The following is a 13,506-nucleotide window of genomic DNA, read 5'->3' on the forward strand; positions in this document are numbered from 1 at the left end:
TCATTCTAGGCAAATGCACAAAAGAACACACTCACAAAAGAACTGTTCAGGATAAGAATGAGGCTTTTTGGTTTTTACATACAAGGAATTTGCTTTGGTATTTTGGTGCATAGCAGTAAACACAGTAAGAGAAAATTAAATGAATGATTAAAAGAAATCGATTGTGAATGAAATGAGTTGCTCAGCGCTGGAAAGGAAGAGGATGAAATGTTCACTGTATAAAGTATTAAGAACTTGTACTGTGAGTGTGTGTGTGCATTTGAGTTTGTCTCTTTTATTTTAATTTACTGTATGAGCGATGTGCACTTAAAATAAACTGAGGTTGAAGCTGGCACTTGGCACTGGTTAAGCCCGCCCGTGTTCAGCTCCAGTCTAGTTCAACACATGACAGCTTATTAGATGCTGATGTTGTGTTTTCAGCTTTTTGCTGCAGCCTCCTGTCCAGAACCAGACCGCAGGCGGCTCCAGCTTCTCCCTCAAACCCTCTGGAGGAGACATTGTGATAGAATTTCAGTTTGCAGGAAACATTTGGTGAAGAAATTAAACTTTTAGGAGAAAGAATTCAATTTTGTGCAACATTATTAAAGCAGTTTTGACACCTTTGTCATCATAGTAGTGCTATATTGGAAAAGGTAAAATAACATTAATAGTGGAATAACTGTTTTTGTAGCAGAGCTCAGCACCCCTCGCTCAACATTAAAGACCACAAAACAAGACAGAAATGGTAATGTAATCATGGACTCTTACCTAAAATGTACTTTATTTCACTTTAAGACGATTACAGAAGTGGTCTACAATCACCTTTTACAAAATATATCAAGAATGAAAGGCCTCGTCTCAGCTACTGTAATGCTATCTTTACATGTTGCTCTAAAAGGTCCTTCAGAGCCGCAGTTGTTTCAGAAGGCTGCTGGCAGAGTGCCCGTGCAGACCAGGAGAGTGAATCGCTCCACTTCCAGTAGCTTCCTGTGTGCCACAGAATCGACTTCACAATACTACTGCTGGCTTATGAAGCAGGGCCAGAATACATTTCTGATCTGCTGCTCCTTCAGGAACTGTCCAGACTGCTCAGACGGTCTGAGACGGCTCTGCTTTCTGCCTCCACAGACTAAACTAGACACAGAGAAGCGGCTTTCACGCGACAAATGTCTGGAACAAACTCCCAGAAAACCTGAGGTCTGCTCCAGCTATCAGACTTCTGTTCACTGCTGCATTTAATTAAGTTACATTTATTTATTCATACCTCGTGTAGTTCTACGGTTCAGTCTGTTTTGTTCTATTTCAGCCTATTTTTTATCTTCTATTTCTTTGTTGTCTGTTCATATTACTTTGGGTTTCTTTTATATCTTGTCTTGATGTTTTTGAAAAGAACTTTGAATTGCCTTGTTGTTGAAAGGTGCCATACAAATAAATTTGCCTTGTCTTTATTCTTTGTAAAGGATGTCCTTACGGTCACACTGCAATCACCCATAATTTTATTTCACTTTTGTAAAGCCTTCAAGCCATTGTCAAAAAGAGAACTTTAGAGCAGAACAGTCTGAATGTGAGACAGTGTTTACAAACAGAGTGACTTTTTTTTTTTCCACTCTTATTCTGAGCAGTAGAGTGCTAATGTGGGGAAAGAAGTGCTGACCATTATAGTGATAGCGAATTGCTATAAAGTGCATCCTAAAGTAATTTGAAGTCTTGCTTGCCGCTATGTGTGCTGCCGCCATTAGACAGTACCCATAACCCATTGCACAGCTTTCAAAAACAAAGCTGTTTCCATGCCACATTAACACCTTCATTATTGCCACAAGCCGTCTATCTTTAAGCTGCAATTTTAGCTTTTTCTAATGCTCATTACTGCCTGCAAAAAGCCTAAATGCACCTGTGTATTTGCCACAGTCAGAGGCTTACGCTGCAGCCTCACTGTGAGCTCTTCTTAATGGATTTCTGAAAACGGAGACAAAACCGCTGCCAAGATGAATGTAATCCACCAATTTAAATAGCAAGTGTACTCTCCCCCAAATATGGCTTCACAACACAACAACACTTGAAGTTGTAGATTGTATCAAAACTAGTTTCAGTCCGCCATTAATGAATGTCAAGGGACATTTTCTGTCGGCCTGTTTTCATCATCTTTTTTCCACTCCATTTCTCACTAGCAGATGTGTTTTGTACGCTGTGTATGATCTCATATATTCTCAGTGCTGCTGACTTCATCACCAACAAGTACTGGATATTGGTAATATTTGCCAACCTATTTTTCAAATACCCATTAATATTTTAGATAAAAAAATCCTTATGCTGGATCAGTGGCTATCCTGTCAACTCTGTGGCAGAATTCATTTGTCAGTACTAATTGTTTTCATCATTGTTTAATCTGAAAATTATATTTAAGTCTATAAAATGTCAGAAAGAAAAATATATAAAAATAGTTTCCCAGAAGTCGACCAACCTACATTTGAGAGTGAACATACGGGATTAGATGAACTAAATTGGTGTCACACTGGGAAATTTAAGTGTCGCAGCAGCGATGCAAGAAGGTAAAGCAAAAATGCTTCGTATCCATGTTTAAAGAAAGACTTCATTTTGTGTCAACCAACTAATCAGGTAATCGTTTCTGCATAAAAAGGAAAATGATGTATGACTTAACCTCTTTACTGTAGCCAGAGGTCAGTTTCTTTATTGAAGCCATTCACTGAAGTGAGAGAAAAGGAAAGGTAACTAAACATTTCAAATATCACAAAGAAAAATGTGTTCAATTCAATGTGGCGCTGACTCACAGTGCAGACGGCCCAACTCTGAGTGAAGACCGTCCACTCTCTCTTTCTCCTGCTCCATCTTTCATTAAATGTGTGTGAAAACGTGCCGTTTAGATTTGGCTTCCTTTATGATGTCATGAGGGGATCTGTCAATCATGTGACCTCCTCCAGCCCTTCAGCAGGCCGACCGTCCCCACCCAATGAAAACGTCCTGACCTGAATTTCGCTGTCCACCATTGTTTATTTTCCTCACTGACACCAGCTACTGGTAACACACAGATGTCAAAGGCAAAAACAAAGCAGCAAATTGTTCTGTTTTTTGAGACGGGCTGGAAACAGCTGCAGCTGCCATGACTACAATGAGAAGAACTGTTTTACATGAAGCCATGTAAACGTGTACTAGTAAGACCTTTTAAAATTAGCATAATATGGGACCCTTAACAAATGGTAATTAATATATTCATTTTTTCATGAATTACCAATAGATGAAAAACATAACAATTGTCAAGAAGAAAAATCCTCCAAGCTTGAGTATTGAACTGTCTACAGACATTAGTCAGCCACTTGATGACTGGTTAAGTTTAAACCCCTCATGTAATTAATGAAGGGCATCCATATATTCCCAAATATATGCTGTTTAGCCTTTGAAATGTGAGTCATCCTTTCTAATGGAAGGTTTTATAACATCCATCTTATAAGAGAACATTTTGAAATACATTTGATAACCAGGCACATGGAGGAAAAAATGAATCAAGTTATACGTGCCACAGTTTGAATGTGTTCTGGAAAGCAGCTCTATGACTTGAGGTGAGAGTGGGAGCATGTGAGTGTATACAGGAACAGGTCAGGACTTTAATCAAGCAGTAAGGGTTAAAGGTGCTTGTTTTATCCTTAAAGGACTTCCCTGTGTCGGAGGATTTCATCTCGATGTTTACGTACTATACAGCTGATTAACTCGGGCTAAGAAAGGAATTCTTTGTTCATGTTAATGGTGCGAGTGTTGCATCCCGACCACATCCTCAATGATCAAAGGGACTCTGCGAGGGGTGCAGGAAGCTCATCGCATTGTTCATGTATTCCACGCAGGCTCCATCACCCCCTTCGCCCTCAGCTAATGAACCAAAGTATGAGAAGCGCTGGCTGGATGCCGTCTCCCTGCCCTTGTTGATGGCCAGAGTCTCCAGATACAAAGCTGGCACAGATAAATTAAGGTAAGAGTAATCCAGCATGATATAATTCACCTCTGAAGTGCACAGTTCACCGAGCACAGTTGTTGGCTTATAGCAAGCGCTTTCCATTTAGGTGTGAGGATGTTAATGCCAATATCTATGCACAGGCATAAACGACTTAAAAGGTCACCGCAGCTGTGAGGCTCTGGCTGAGAAGGTGTGACTGCGTGAACACTGGTCGAACTTGTAAATGCATTCGGCTTATTAAGCCTGTCCTTTCTATATTGATTTCCATGCATACAGTGGATTCACAATTGCTTTCGGTGGAAGCTTTTTCAATCAGAATTTTTTATTTCCCAAAAAACCTGTGGGACAAAAATCAAGCTAAGAGGTGTTTTTGTTGAACAGAAATTAGAGAAAGTACTACTAACAGTTGGCAGTTCTAATGTACCGATGCCTCCCAGCGTGCTGATCACATTCAGCTATTCTATTATTTGTTTTTCTCCAATTGTATTGCATTTTGACACTGATCCAGATTTGTGTTTTTTCTGTCACGTTCATGCACTCGTGTGCTTTGTTTAGTCTTATCTGAGGTGCACTAATAAGAGTGAATAACACCGATAACCGCTTACTCCTATTTGTTTGTAGCGCTCTAATGACAAACCTCAATCACAGAATTGTTATCACCACAGTCTGACAAGAAGAGATTTAACCATATTGTGACAGTTTGGTTTTAAAATATTCTAACATACAAAGATACAGTTTGGTGCTGTGTGGCTAGTGGCACCAGTGCTTATGGAGATTAATGGTTTTTATAGGAATTGGAAATGATTCACCTTAGTCACTTTCCTTATCATTTCTTTGCACTCAGTCTCTTACTTACTTTAGGTCTTTGTGTCTAGTTCCATAACTCAAGAATTGCAGGTACATAAAAATGAATAAATAATGGAACTCTGAACGCTGCTGAGATGATTAAAAATGTAATAAACTTGTTTATTACATTATTGGACACCTAATTGGGTATTATCCAATTTTGAGCCCTAGGCAGCTGCCAACGATAAGAAATAATGCCATACTCTACTGTTGGAGAATGTCCTCCTGTCCTAAGAGGTCAAAGCTGGTAGCACTTCTACATCAGCACCATGTTAGTCATTAGAATACAAGAGAGGGCTTCAAACATGGTGGATCATTGATAATGGTAGTAATTATGATAATATGCATCATCCATCATCATCCGCCATCCATCATCATGAATCAATAGGCCAATAGGGTATTGTATGACTTTTAAAATCATCAGATAGAACCCCTATAGTGACATTAAGAACATATATTTTGATTGATTGATGAACCCTTTGATTTTAGTGCAGCTGTGCCCTTTATAACTGCTAAAAATAAGTAAAGTAAGACAAAAGTGTTAAGAAATTCTCCAATATTCTCCTAGACTCTACTTTTGAGCAATTATTCATCATCAACACAATAATGCATGAAAGAAACAGAGTTTTAAATGAGCAAAAGTCCAGTTCTACAGTGAAAATAAGTGTAGAATGATCACAAGCTGTCTAACTTGAACACTATGGCAGCTCCATACCCATCTTACAAACAGTAAAATCATCATAGAAATAAAAGAGAACTTGCTATGAAATAAAAATGTATCCATAAGCTAACATAAGGAAATGTACTTCCTTGTCTACTACTGTCTCGGTAGATCAGCCCACAGTAAAATCACTGCTACTCATCTGAAGCACATGGCTGCCTGAGGAGTGCTCACGTACCTCTGTGAGGAACTCCTCTTTAGATCCAGGCTGTATTTGGATAGAGCGACAATCCTGTAATACTAATTCTGTGAGATGTTAAGTCCAATCAACAGTTTAATGACTGCTTAGCACAGAGGGAAATATTGAAGAAATGCATTGATGAAATTTGGAGCTTAGTCACTCTTAAGTCTGATAACCCAGTGCTGAATCAGGAATAGCAGAGTTCAGTCAATAAGGAGCCCTGGAGGCAGAGAGCATGTCGATATCAGAGTTTACCCTACAAAACATGGCTGACATGAGAATATCAGAATGCATGAATACACACCAGGTCAGTGTGGATGTTAACAAGGTTAAACAGCTGAGAATCTCCCAGAATGGTGGAATGTGCTGGACATTTTCAAACTCCCCGTCAGTCAGCCGAACCACTTTTCAGTATCTCCGCCTCCCAGAACAGGTAAATATCGTTGTCACTCGCTGATAGCACAGTGTGGAAATAAACTATGCTGCTATACAAATATTTGATCAGTTGGCAAACTTACTCCTTCATATCTTTTAATGGCAGATCTGAAAGAATATTCCCTGGATCTCATCTCTTAGTTTATGTATTCTTTAAAAATGTTGAAATCAAATTTATTGACCCCTTTTTCTTACAAAAATGGTTAAAAGAAAGTCATGCTTTGTATTCTCAAACTCAGATGTATTAATCACACATCCTCTTGAGTCACATGAGTGCTCAGATGTGTGTTTATGATTTGGTCTGCTGCCAACTTCCTGAAATGGAAGTAAGGAATGCAAAACTCTAGCTAACTTGAATGTATGTTAATTAATGTCTGCAGTAACTGGAGTTGAGGCTCCTTAACTGATGATCTTTTAAGTCTGAACTGATCAGTGATTTGATCATTCGTTAATGGAGAGCAACAACAATTCATGATACATCCTGCATTAATTCATGCATTAAATCCTCCCTATTCATACATTAGTCATGTATTACTGAGGTATATGATTTTTACCATTACTGTTACCAAAGAGTGATTGATGCCACAAGTCCTCCATGACTGAAAACCCGATGGCAGATGGTGCAGTTGGATGGTGCAGTTGACGTTGTTCTCCTAAAAAATGCTTCCTGTTTCAATTCAATACAGAACTCTTCTTATGAGACCATCAGCAAGCTAAGTCAGCTAGCCTCAGGCCCCATCTACTTCGTTGGCATGGACGCATGTGGATGTCACTTCGTAATGTGACTACTATTTAATACTTGAGTAAACTTGGTCAGGCTAATGTATTTGTCCTGATATTCTCTGCCTTGAATGTTTTGCAAGCAGCCGTGACATTAAAGGAAAAATTAAAATTTTACACATTTCGCACAGTGTGTCCGATTTTGGGGAGCTAGTGGCAGAAATAGAATATAAGCTAGCTGACAGTGTGCAGAGCAAAGGCCTTGTTTCCTTCCCTTGCACAGAATTTCATGTCAAGAATGAGGTGTCACACCAGCTCCCTCAGTCTGTTGGTGAGAGAGTCTCAGCCTTTTGTTTAAGCTGTCAAAGAAAATATATTTAAAAGGGAAGGAAACTTGCAAATGAATAGTCCATCTCACTATGTGTTACTGGTTGGCTTCTTATCTAAAAGCATGCAGTCATTTGCATTAAGTATTAGCAATCAGTTAAATATAAATGACTGAATTAAAAGAATATGGCATTAGACTTTGATGATCCAGTCCCATGTTGGTATTTCGGCTGTGTTATTGGTTTAATCAGTGTCATGGATTCAAAGTTGAACTCAACATCTACGCATTTCTTGGTAGGAAATCAAAAGCAAACATGTTTCAGTGACTAATTATGCTGAAAATGAAATGCCCCAAAGTATGCCAATCTCCCTGCCTCCCTGATCAGTAGACATGGCACACTTTCCCCCACATTGCCATTCACACTACTGTATAAGTAACGGCTGGATTCATCTCTAGCACACCTTTTCCTCACGTATATTCTTCATGTATCATCCTGCGGGTTGACAGGGTGATACATCTCTGGTCTGTCTTGATGGATTTATTACTGCCTAGTCAGCAGGCAAGGCACAATAGTTTGCGCTGTTGGGAACACGTGTATAAGAGCATCTCGCTCGCTCTCCGTAGATGCTGTCTCTCAGCCAGGAGGGTGAAGGTGGAAGGGCATTACCAGCTCCTTCTGGCAGGGTTTTGCTCTGCTGACACTGATCCGCCAGCTGTTTGATTAATCTCTGTGTTTGGAGCTGTTCATTCATTGCACTTTCATCCCTCCTTGCATTTCCCCCATTAGTGCATCCTCCTAAAAGGTTTTGCATTAACTGAAAGGGATCCAACTGATATTCTGTAGATTCGGTCTCTAATTTAATCAGTGGCTCACGTTATCTCTGCACTACAGACTAAAACGAGGAGCAGAGGTGTTCAGGCGTTTGCCACACAAAGCATTTGAAAAAATGATCCTGAACAATACAATAATTCTACAAGTGATGCTTTATAGTCACACAGCATAACGCTAATTTGGGTCGGGCACACTGACACGGAAAGAATTTGCACCCTTGTTACATCAAAAAACGGCATTTAAGTCCAGTGAAAATCCCCCCTGGAGAGCCACTGGGTCAGTACACAGGCAGCGGAACATAAGATTTTAACAAGCCTATTGCAGATACAGTATGAAAGTCATGCTCACCAGAGGATTTGTTAGGAATGCTGACTTTGTAACATCTAACCTCGAGGAAGTGCTGTGTGCGAGTGAGGGAGAACTGTTTGGTTTAGGAGCCGTCTTAGAACATTTCCCTCCTCAAACTGTGCATTCGACACCTTGTATTGTTTCTATCAGCCTTCACCTCACGTACCCCCGCAACACCTCCCCACTTCTCGTGTGCTCTACCAAATGTTCAACATTTCTTTCAGCCTTCAGAAATGTTCCCTAATGTTGCCCATTCTCCACTCCGACGAATGGGAATGCCTCGCCGTCACATAAAACTGCGTCCATGTTTGGTGACAACTGTCTCTGAGGCTGAAAGTGCCGGCAGTGTGAAAATGCACTGAAATTAAATGTCAGAAAGTTTCACATGTGGCTGATGAGTGTGATCTCTCTTAGATGACCTCATCAACACCCCATTTACTGAGAAATTTAATTGTGTTAGTAAAGCCCTGCGCTTAACCTCAAAGCACTCAGAGGACACGACAGCATCTCTAAATATACCCAGCTGATGCCACATACATTCCTTGTAAATGGTGTTATCTCTTTTTTTTTTTTTTTTTTTTTGACATCTCTTAGCATGTTTGGGGATGTCATGCATCAGCTATGTTGTTTTTTTTAATAGATTCAGATTACATATACCGTATGTATTAAGATGTGAACAAGGAAATTTAATCACTTTTTATTTTTCCTCCCTAAAGACAGTGTAATGAATTTTGCTGTTAAAGGAATAGTTTGACATTTTTGGATCCACTTTCGGGTTGAGAGTTGAGTCTTTTTTTAATGCCTTTTATTAATGCTTCCACCACTTATTGGTTTTATTATTACTGTTCTTACCTCTATTATTGTATCTTTTATTCTTTCATTTTGGTTTTATCTTAAGCGTCTGGTTTAATTTACTTCATGTCCTGAAATGACTTTAGACTTTTTGGCTTAGACTTTTCTTTATTTGATCCCCCACAGGGGGAAATTCTCATGTTACAGCAGCAACAATAGAACAGGGAGAGTGAAAAGAAGCAATAGTAAAAGAAAAAAATAGCAATAGCAAAATAAATATAAATAAATAGAAATAATATAAATATATGGCTGTGAAATGTAAGATGATTTGTTACTTTGTTTTTGAAAAGTGCTGTATAAATAAAGTTTATTATTAGTATTAATAGTAGTATTAGTATAACTAGTAAAAGTTGTAGTAGTATTAGCAAGGGGAAACAGCTAGTCTGGCTCTGTCCAAAGGTACAAAAAAACCACCACCTCTATGTTAGTTAGTTAGTTTGGCTGCGTCAGTTACCTTTTTTACATTTTGGTTGATTTAAGGTTAGCCGTTTCCCCCTGCTTCCAGTCTAAACTAACCTGCTGCTGTTTGAAGCTTTTAATTCACTGTACAGAAATGAGCGGCATTGATCTTCTCATATAACTTTCTTCCAGAAAGCATAAAGGCAGTTTTCCCAAAATACCAAACTATCCCTTTAACCTTTTGACTCCAGCTAGAACTTATTTATTCATGTGTACTCCCACGCTATTAAACACAGAGAGCTTCTACCCGTGTCTCCTTTTAATTGGAGCTCTCAGCAGAGACCTGCTTTTGATCTTGTAGGGACATTTAATTTAACACTAAAAACAGTTGTATCCTCACCACAGAAAGGCTGTGATTAGGAATGTTGTTACACAAATATAACGGGCATTCTCAGGCTGTATAAGGTTTCATGTAGTGCCCCTCTAGAGCATCAGTGAAGATATTTTTATAATTAGGTCTCACAAGACCATCGAGCTCATGAAAGAAGCTCTACTGTATGTAATGCCGTCTGACCGCTTAAAGTACCTTGACAGAAGTAACGAGCAGCTCCAGCTTCACTTTGTGCAATATTGCTTTCAATCCTCTGCACCGCTCCTGTCTAATTTTGACCTCTGCGCTCCTCCAGGTCCAACTGTTTTGAAGTCTTCACCTTGGATGGAGCCAACACCAATATTCTTCAATTTTGCACTGCAGCAGAAAGCACAGACTGGCTTCAAGCAATATCTACAAATATCAATGACTTGACACAGGAGAATGTAAGTCCACCTCCTAACATTAGAGGTTAGCTTGGATCTTCCCACGAGTCTTGATTGAAAACGAAGGTGAAAAATAAAACTGTGATTTTCACACATTTGTGGTCATTTTAAATAAGTGAGAACTTGACTGAACATGCAGTAACTGAACAAGGGGATAACTTAAGTGTACCATTCTGTCATGCAGCTACGTTTGGTCAGATTTTCAAATTTTTCGTTTGTACTTAAAGAACCTGATATATGGTATCATCTGATTAAATTTAGGCAGATGCTATTTGCACCTGTGTCTTAGTACCCAACTATTCTCATTGCACCCAGGGCCAAATAGCCAATATAGCAATTTAAACCCAGGTGAATGTTGGAAAGGTGTATATTTTGTGTTTAACGTACCCTAAACTTTTATATTTGCATTTGACTAAACCATGATCTTTTCCTAACCAACTACAGCTGAAAACTGAAAAGAAAAAAAAATTGAAGCCCATCAAGTCTTAAAATAAAAATGTTACATTAACATTTAGTCTCAAATGGGAACTGTGCCCTGTTTAACCAGATGTAAATAGCTGAATGGAGGTTGACAGGTTATTTTCACCAGGGTGCAAATGGACAGTTTAATTATGTGCTCTTGTAAGTAATCTAAATGGGCAGAATATTAGTTTGAATGTCAGCTAGTGATTTTTATCTCATTATCTTTAGTCCATAACACCATCTCAATAAAGAAAACACTGAAACATGTAATAAGTATGTTTTGCCCACAATAGTTCTATGACTTTTCCCCCATTGATTTGTCACAGCCACATAGTTGACGGTGTAACATGTTTTCAATAGACCCTTCCTGACAAGCACTCACTGAGTCACAGTGGCACCTCTCCCCCTCCGCTGACAAAAACGAGCCTCTCTCATACCTAATTAATGACTGCTAAGTAGTTATTCGACATGTGCACTTCTCTCTCTCCCTCTCTCATTTCCTCCTATTTCACTTTGATTATCACACTGATGATGCGATGCAGTTTTGGTAAGGATGCAGACGTACCGTATGCCAGCGCTCGTCGACTGCACAGCTGCCTTTTTTTAAAATGTGTGATTAATTCATGCCTGCATCACCTAATTACGGACGTGGAGTGTGATTGCTAAATGGCCAATCAGGATGTAATTGTGTGCCCGCTTTGGGAGAGAGCAGAACTTCTGTTTTAATGACCTACAATCTTTAAATAGACTGTGTGACACCCTTGGGGTCCCTCGCGTGTTTTTACTGTGGATGACTGTCATCTGACATGGCGGAGAATTACTTGATGCTGTTTGATGTTCTTTTAGAGAGACTAAAACCGAATCGGGCAGCTTGTTAGTGCTTAATAATGTAAGGATTTCATGTGAAAATGTACCTTCGGGTTGTAACTGAGGCGAGACAGGAGCAACCATGCTGTGTGATATGCTGACACACCAGGGGTCCATTCAATGTGAAAATGCTTTGCACTGGTTTGCAGCATTTTTCTGGCTGAAAAATGTGTCCTTCCAAAGAAAGGGCACAACATGTTGAGACAGCCTTTGAAATACAGTATGTTTGTTTGCTCCTCTTTGGCGTGTGCATGTCACACCCCTTTTCTTTTAGGCCTTTATCTCTACAAATTTTTTAGATGCAGTAAATTGTTACGCATTGGAAGCAAGAATTTTGAAACCTAGCTCTGTGTTTTCTCCTTCAGGTGGTCCTAGCCTCAGCATTGATGACCACTGCTGCTTTGTAGCTATTTAACTTAAAATGCTTTGGGACATTCTGAAGGCTGAATTTTCTAAAGCATATTACATTTTAATGCACGACACCCTGGGATTGAATAAAACATGTTATTGCAAACTCAACCTTTTTGTGTGACTGTGATCCTTCAAATGAAGAAAAGCAGCATGTGTGCATGCTATGTTATTCTGTATATGTATTTAGCCATCATTTCTGCATTACATAGTATATTTATTACCACTGTAATTTTATTAACATTGCTAATTGTTTTGTTTTTTTATTGAATTAATATTTTAAGTGTTGCTTGTGCTTATTAGTAATTCAAATATGTTTTAAGGGGCCAGGATACATTTTCATGTAGTAATATATGTAATAGCTTATTGTAAATGTAAATGTCACTGACTGTTGTTTTGTGTGTATTCCTCTCATAGATAAAAATCATCAACAAATACTGCTCTTCAGATGATCAGGTATGCTGACACCGGACATATCACTCTGACATATTTTGTTGAAACCAGAAACATAATTGCCACAAGCACAACAATCACATTGTTGACATTTGTGTCAACCCTTTCAATTCCTCACTTTCCATGTGTCAGCCTCTCATAGTCGGGTCATTAGCGTCAAATATGGATGTGTTGCACATTTTCCTTTTCAGCATAACCATTTGAAGATGATTTATTTGACGTGCATAGTAGTATTGACTATTTATGAGGGATACATGTGCAGGTTTACATGCAGTTCAGGTTAAAAAAAAAAAGGTTACAAAATGTATTTTATCAGAATTGTGAAATTGACTAAATCTGACAGCTGAGTACAGTTGAATCTCCAGGACTGACAGGTGTTAGACATTACCACTCACCCTGGCAAAACTAGCTGATTGCTTAAAACAATGCGTGTTGATTTGATTGGTTCTCTTGTTTGAATTTGCACTGCATCTTGCCTGCCATTCAGAAACGACACTCATAATTTGAGCGCCTATGTCTAGACATAGAGACAAGTCCCTGTAAGCCGCCCCACTACTAATGGTGTTGCACTCAACTTTTCCCATTGGCTTGCTCACCCATGTTTTCAGGAAACATGCTAAAAGACGAGAAGGCGAAAAAGATGCAAAGCAACAAAATGAATTTCATATTCTACATGTAAGTTTTCACCAAAAAGAAAATATTTGGATGCAACCTCTTTGTAATCTATTGGTTATTGATATGCCGACTGACAGTAGACCAGTTGGTTTACTTAAATAACGGGTGAGACTCCATCATTCTGTTGGGACTGATTAAAAGTGTGATGGGCTTAAACATTGGTGACTTCGATGGTGGTGTCCCATTCGTCTCTCCACATGTCGTCGCCTGCATACAACTG

The 13,506-nt window shown here is 39.0% G+C and overlaps 1 protein-coding gene across 1 annotated transcript in view; it reads left to right on the forward strand.

Annotated features, from left to right (window-relative positions):
* Positions 1-13,506, forward strand: part of sntg2 (syntrophin, gamma 2) — a 71,083-nt gene that overhangs the window by 36,107 nt on the left and 21,470 nt on the right. Inside the window, exons 9-11 of the mRNA XM_070842898.1 lie at positions 3,834-3,958; positions 10,292-10,421; positions 12,576-12,614. Coding sequence (XP_070698999.1) covers positions 3,834-3,958; positions 10,292-10,421; positions 12,576-12,614 — 294 coding nt within the window. The remainder of the gene's footprint in view (positions 1-3,833; positions 3,959-10,291; positions 10,422-12,575; positions 12,615-13,506) is intronic.

Source organism: Pempheris klunzingeri, chromosome 13, assembly GCF_042242105.1.
Source record: "Pempheris klunzingeri isolate RE-2024b chromosome 13, fPemKlu1.hap1, whole genome shotgun sequence".
NCBI classification, from domain to species: Eukaryota; Metazoa; Chordata; class Actinopteri; order Acropomatiformes; family Pempheridae; genus Pempheris; species Pempheris klunzingeri.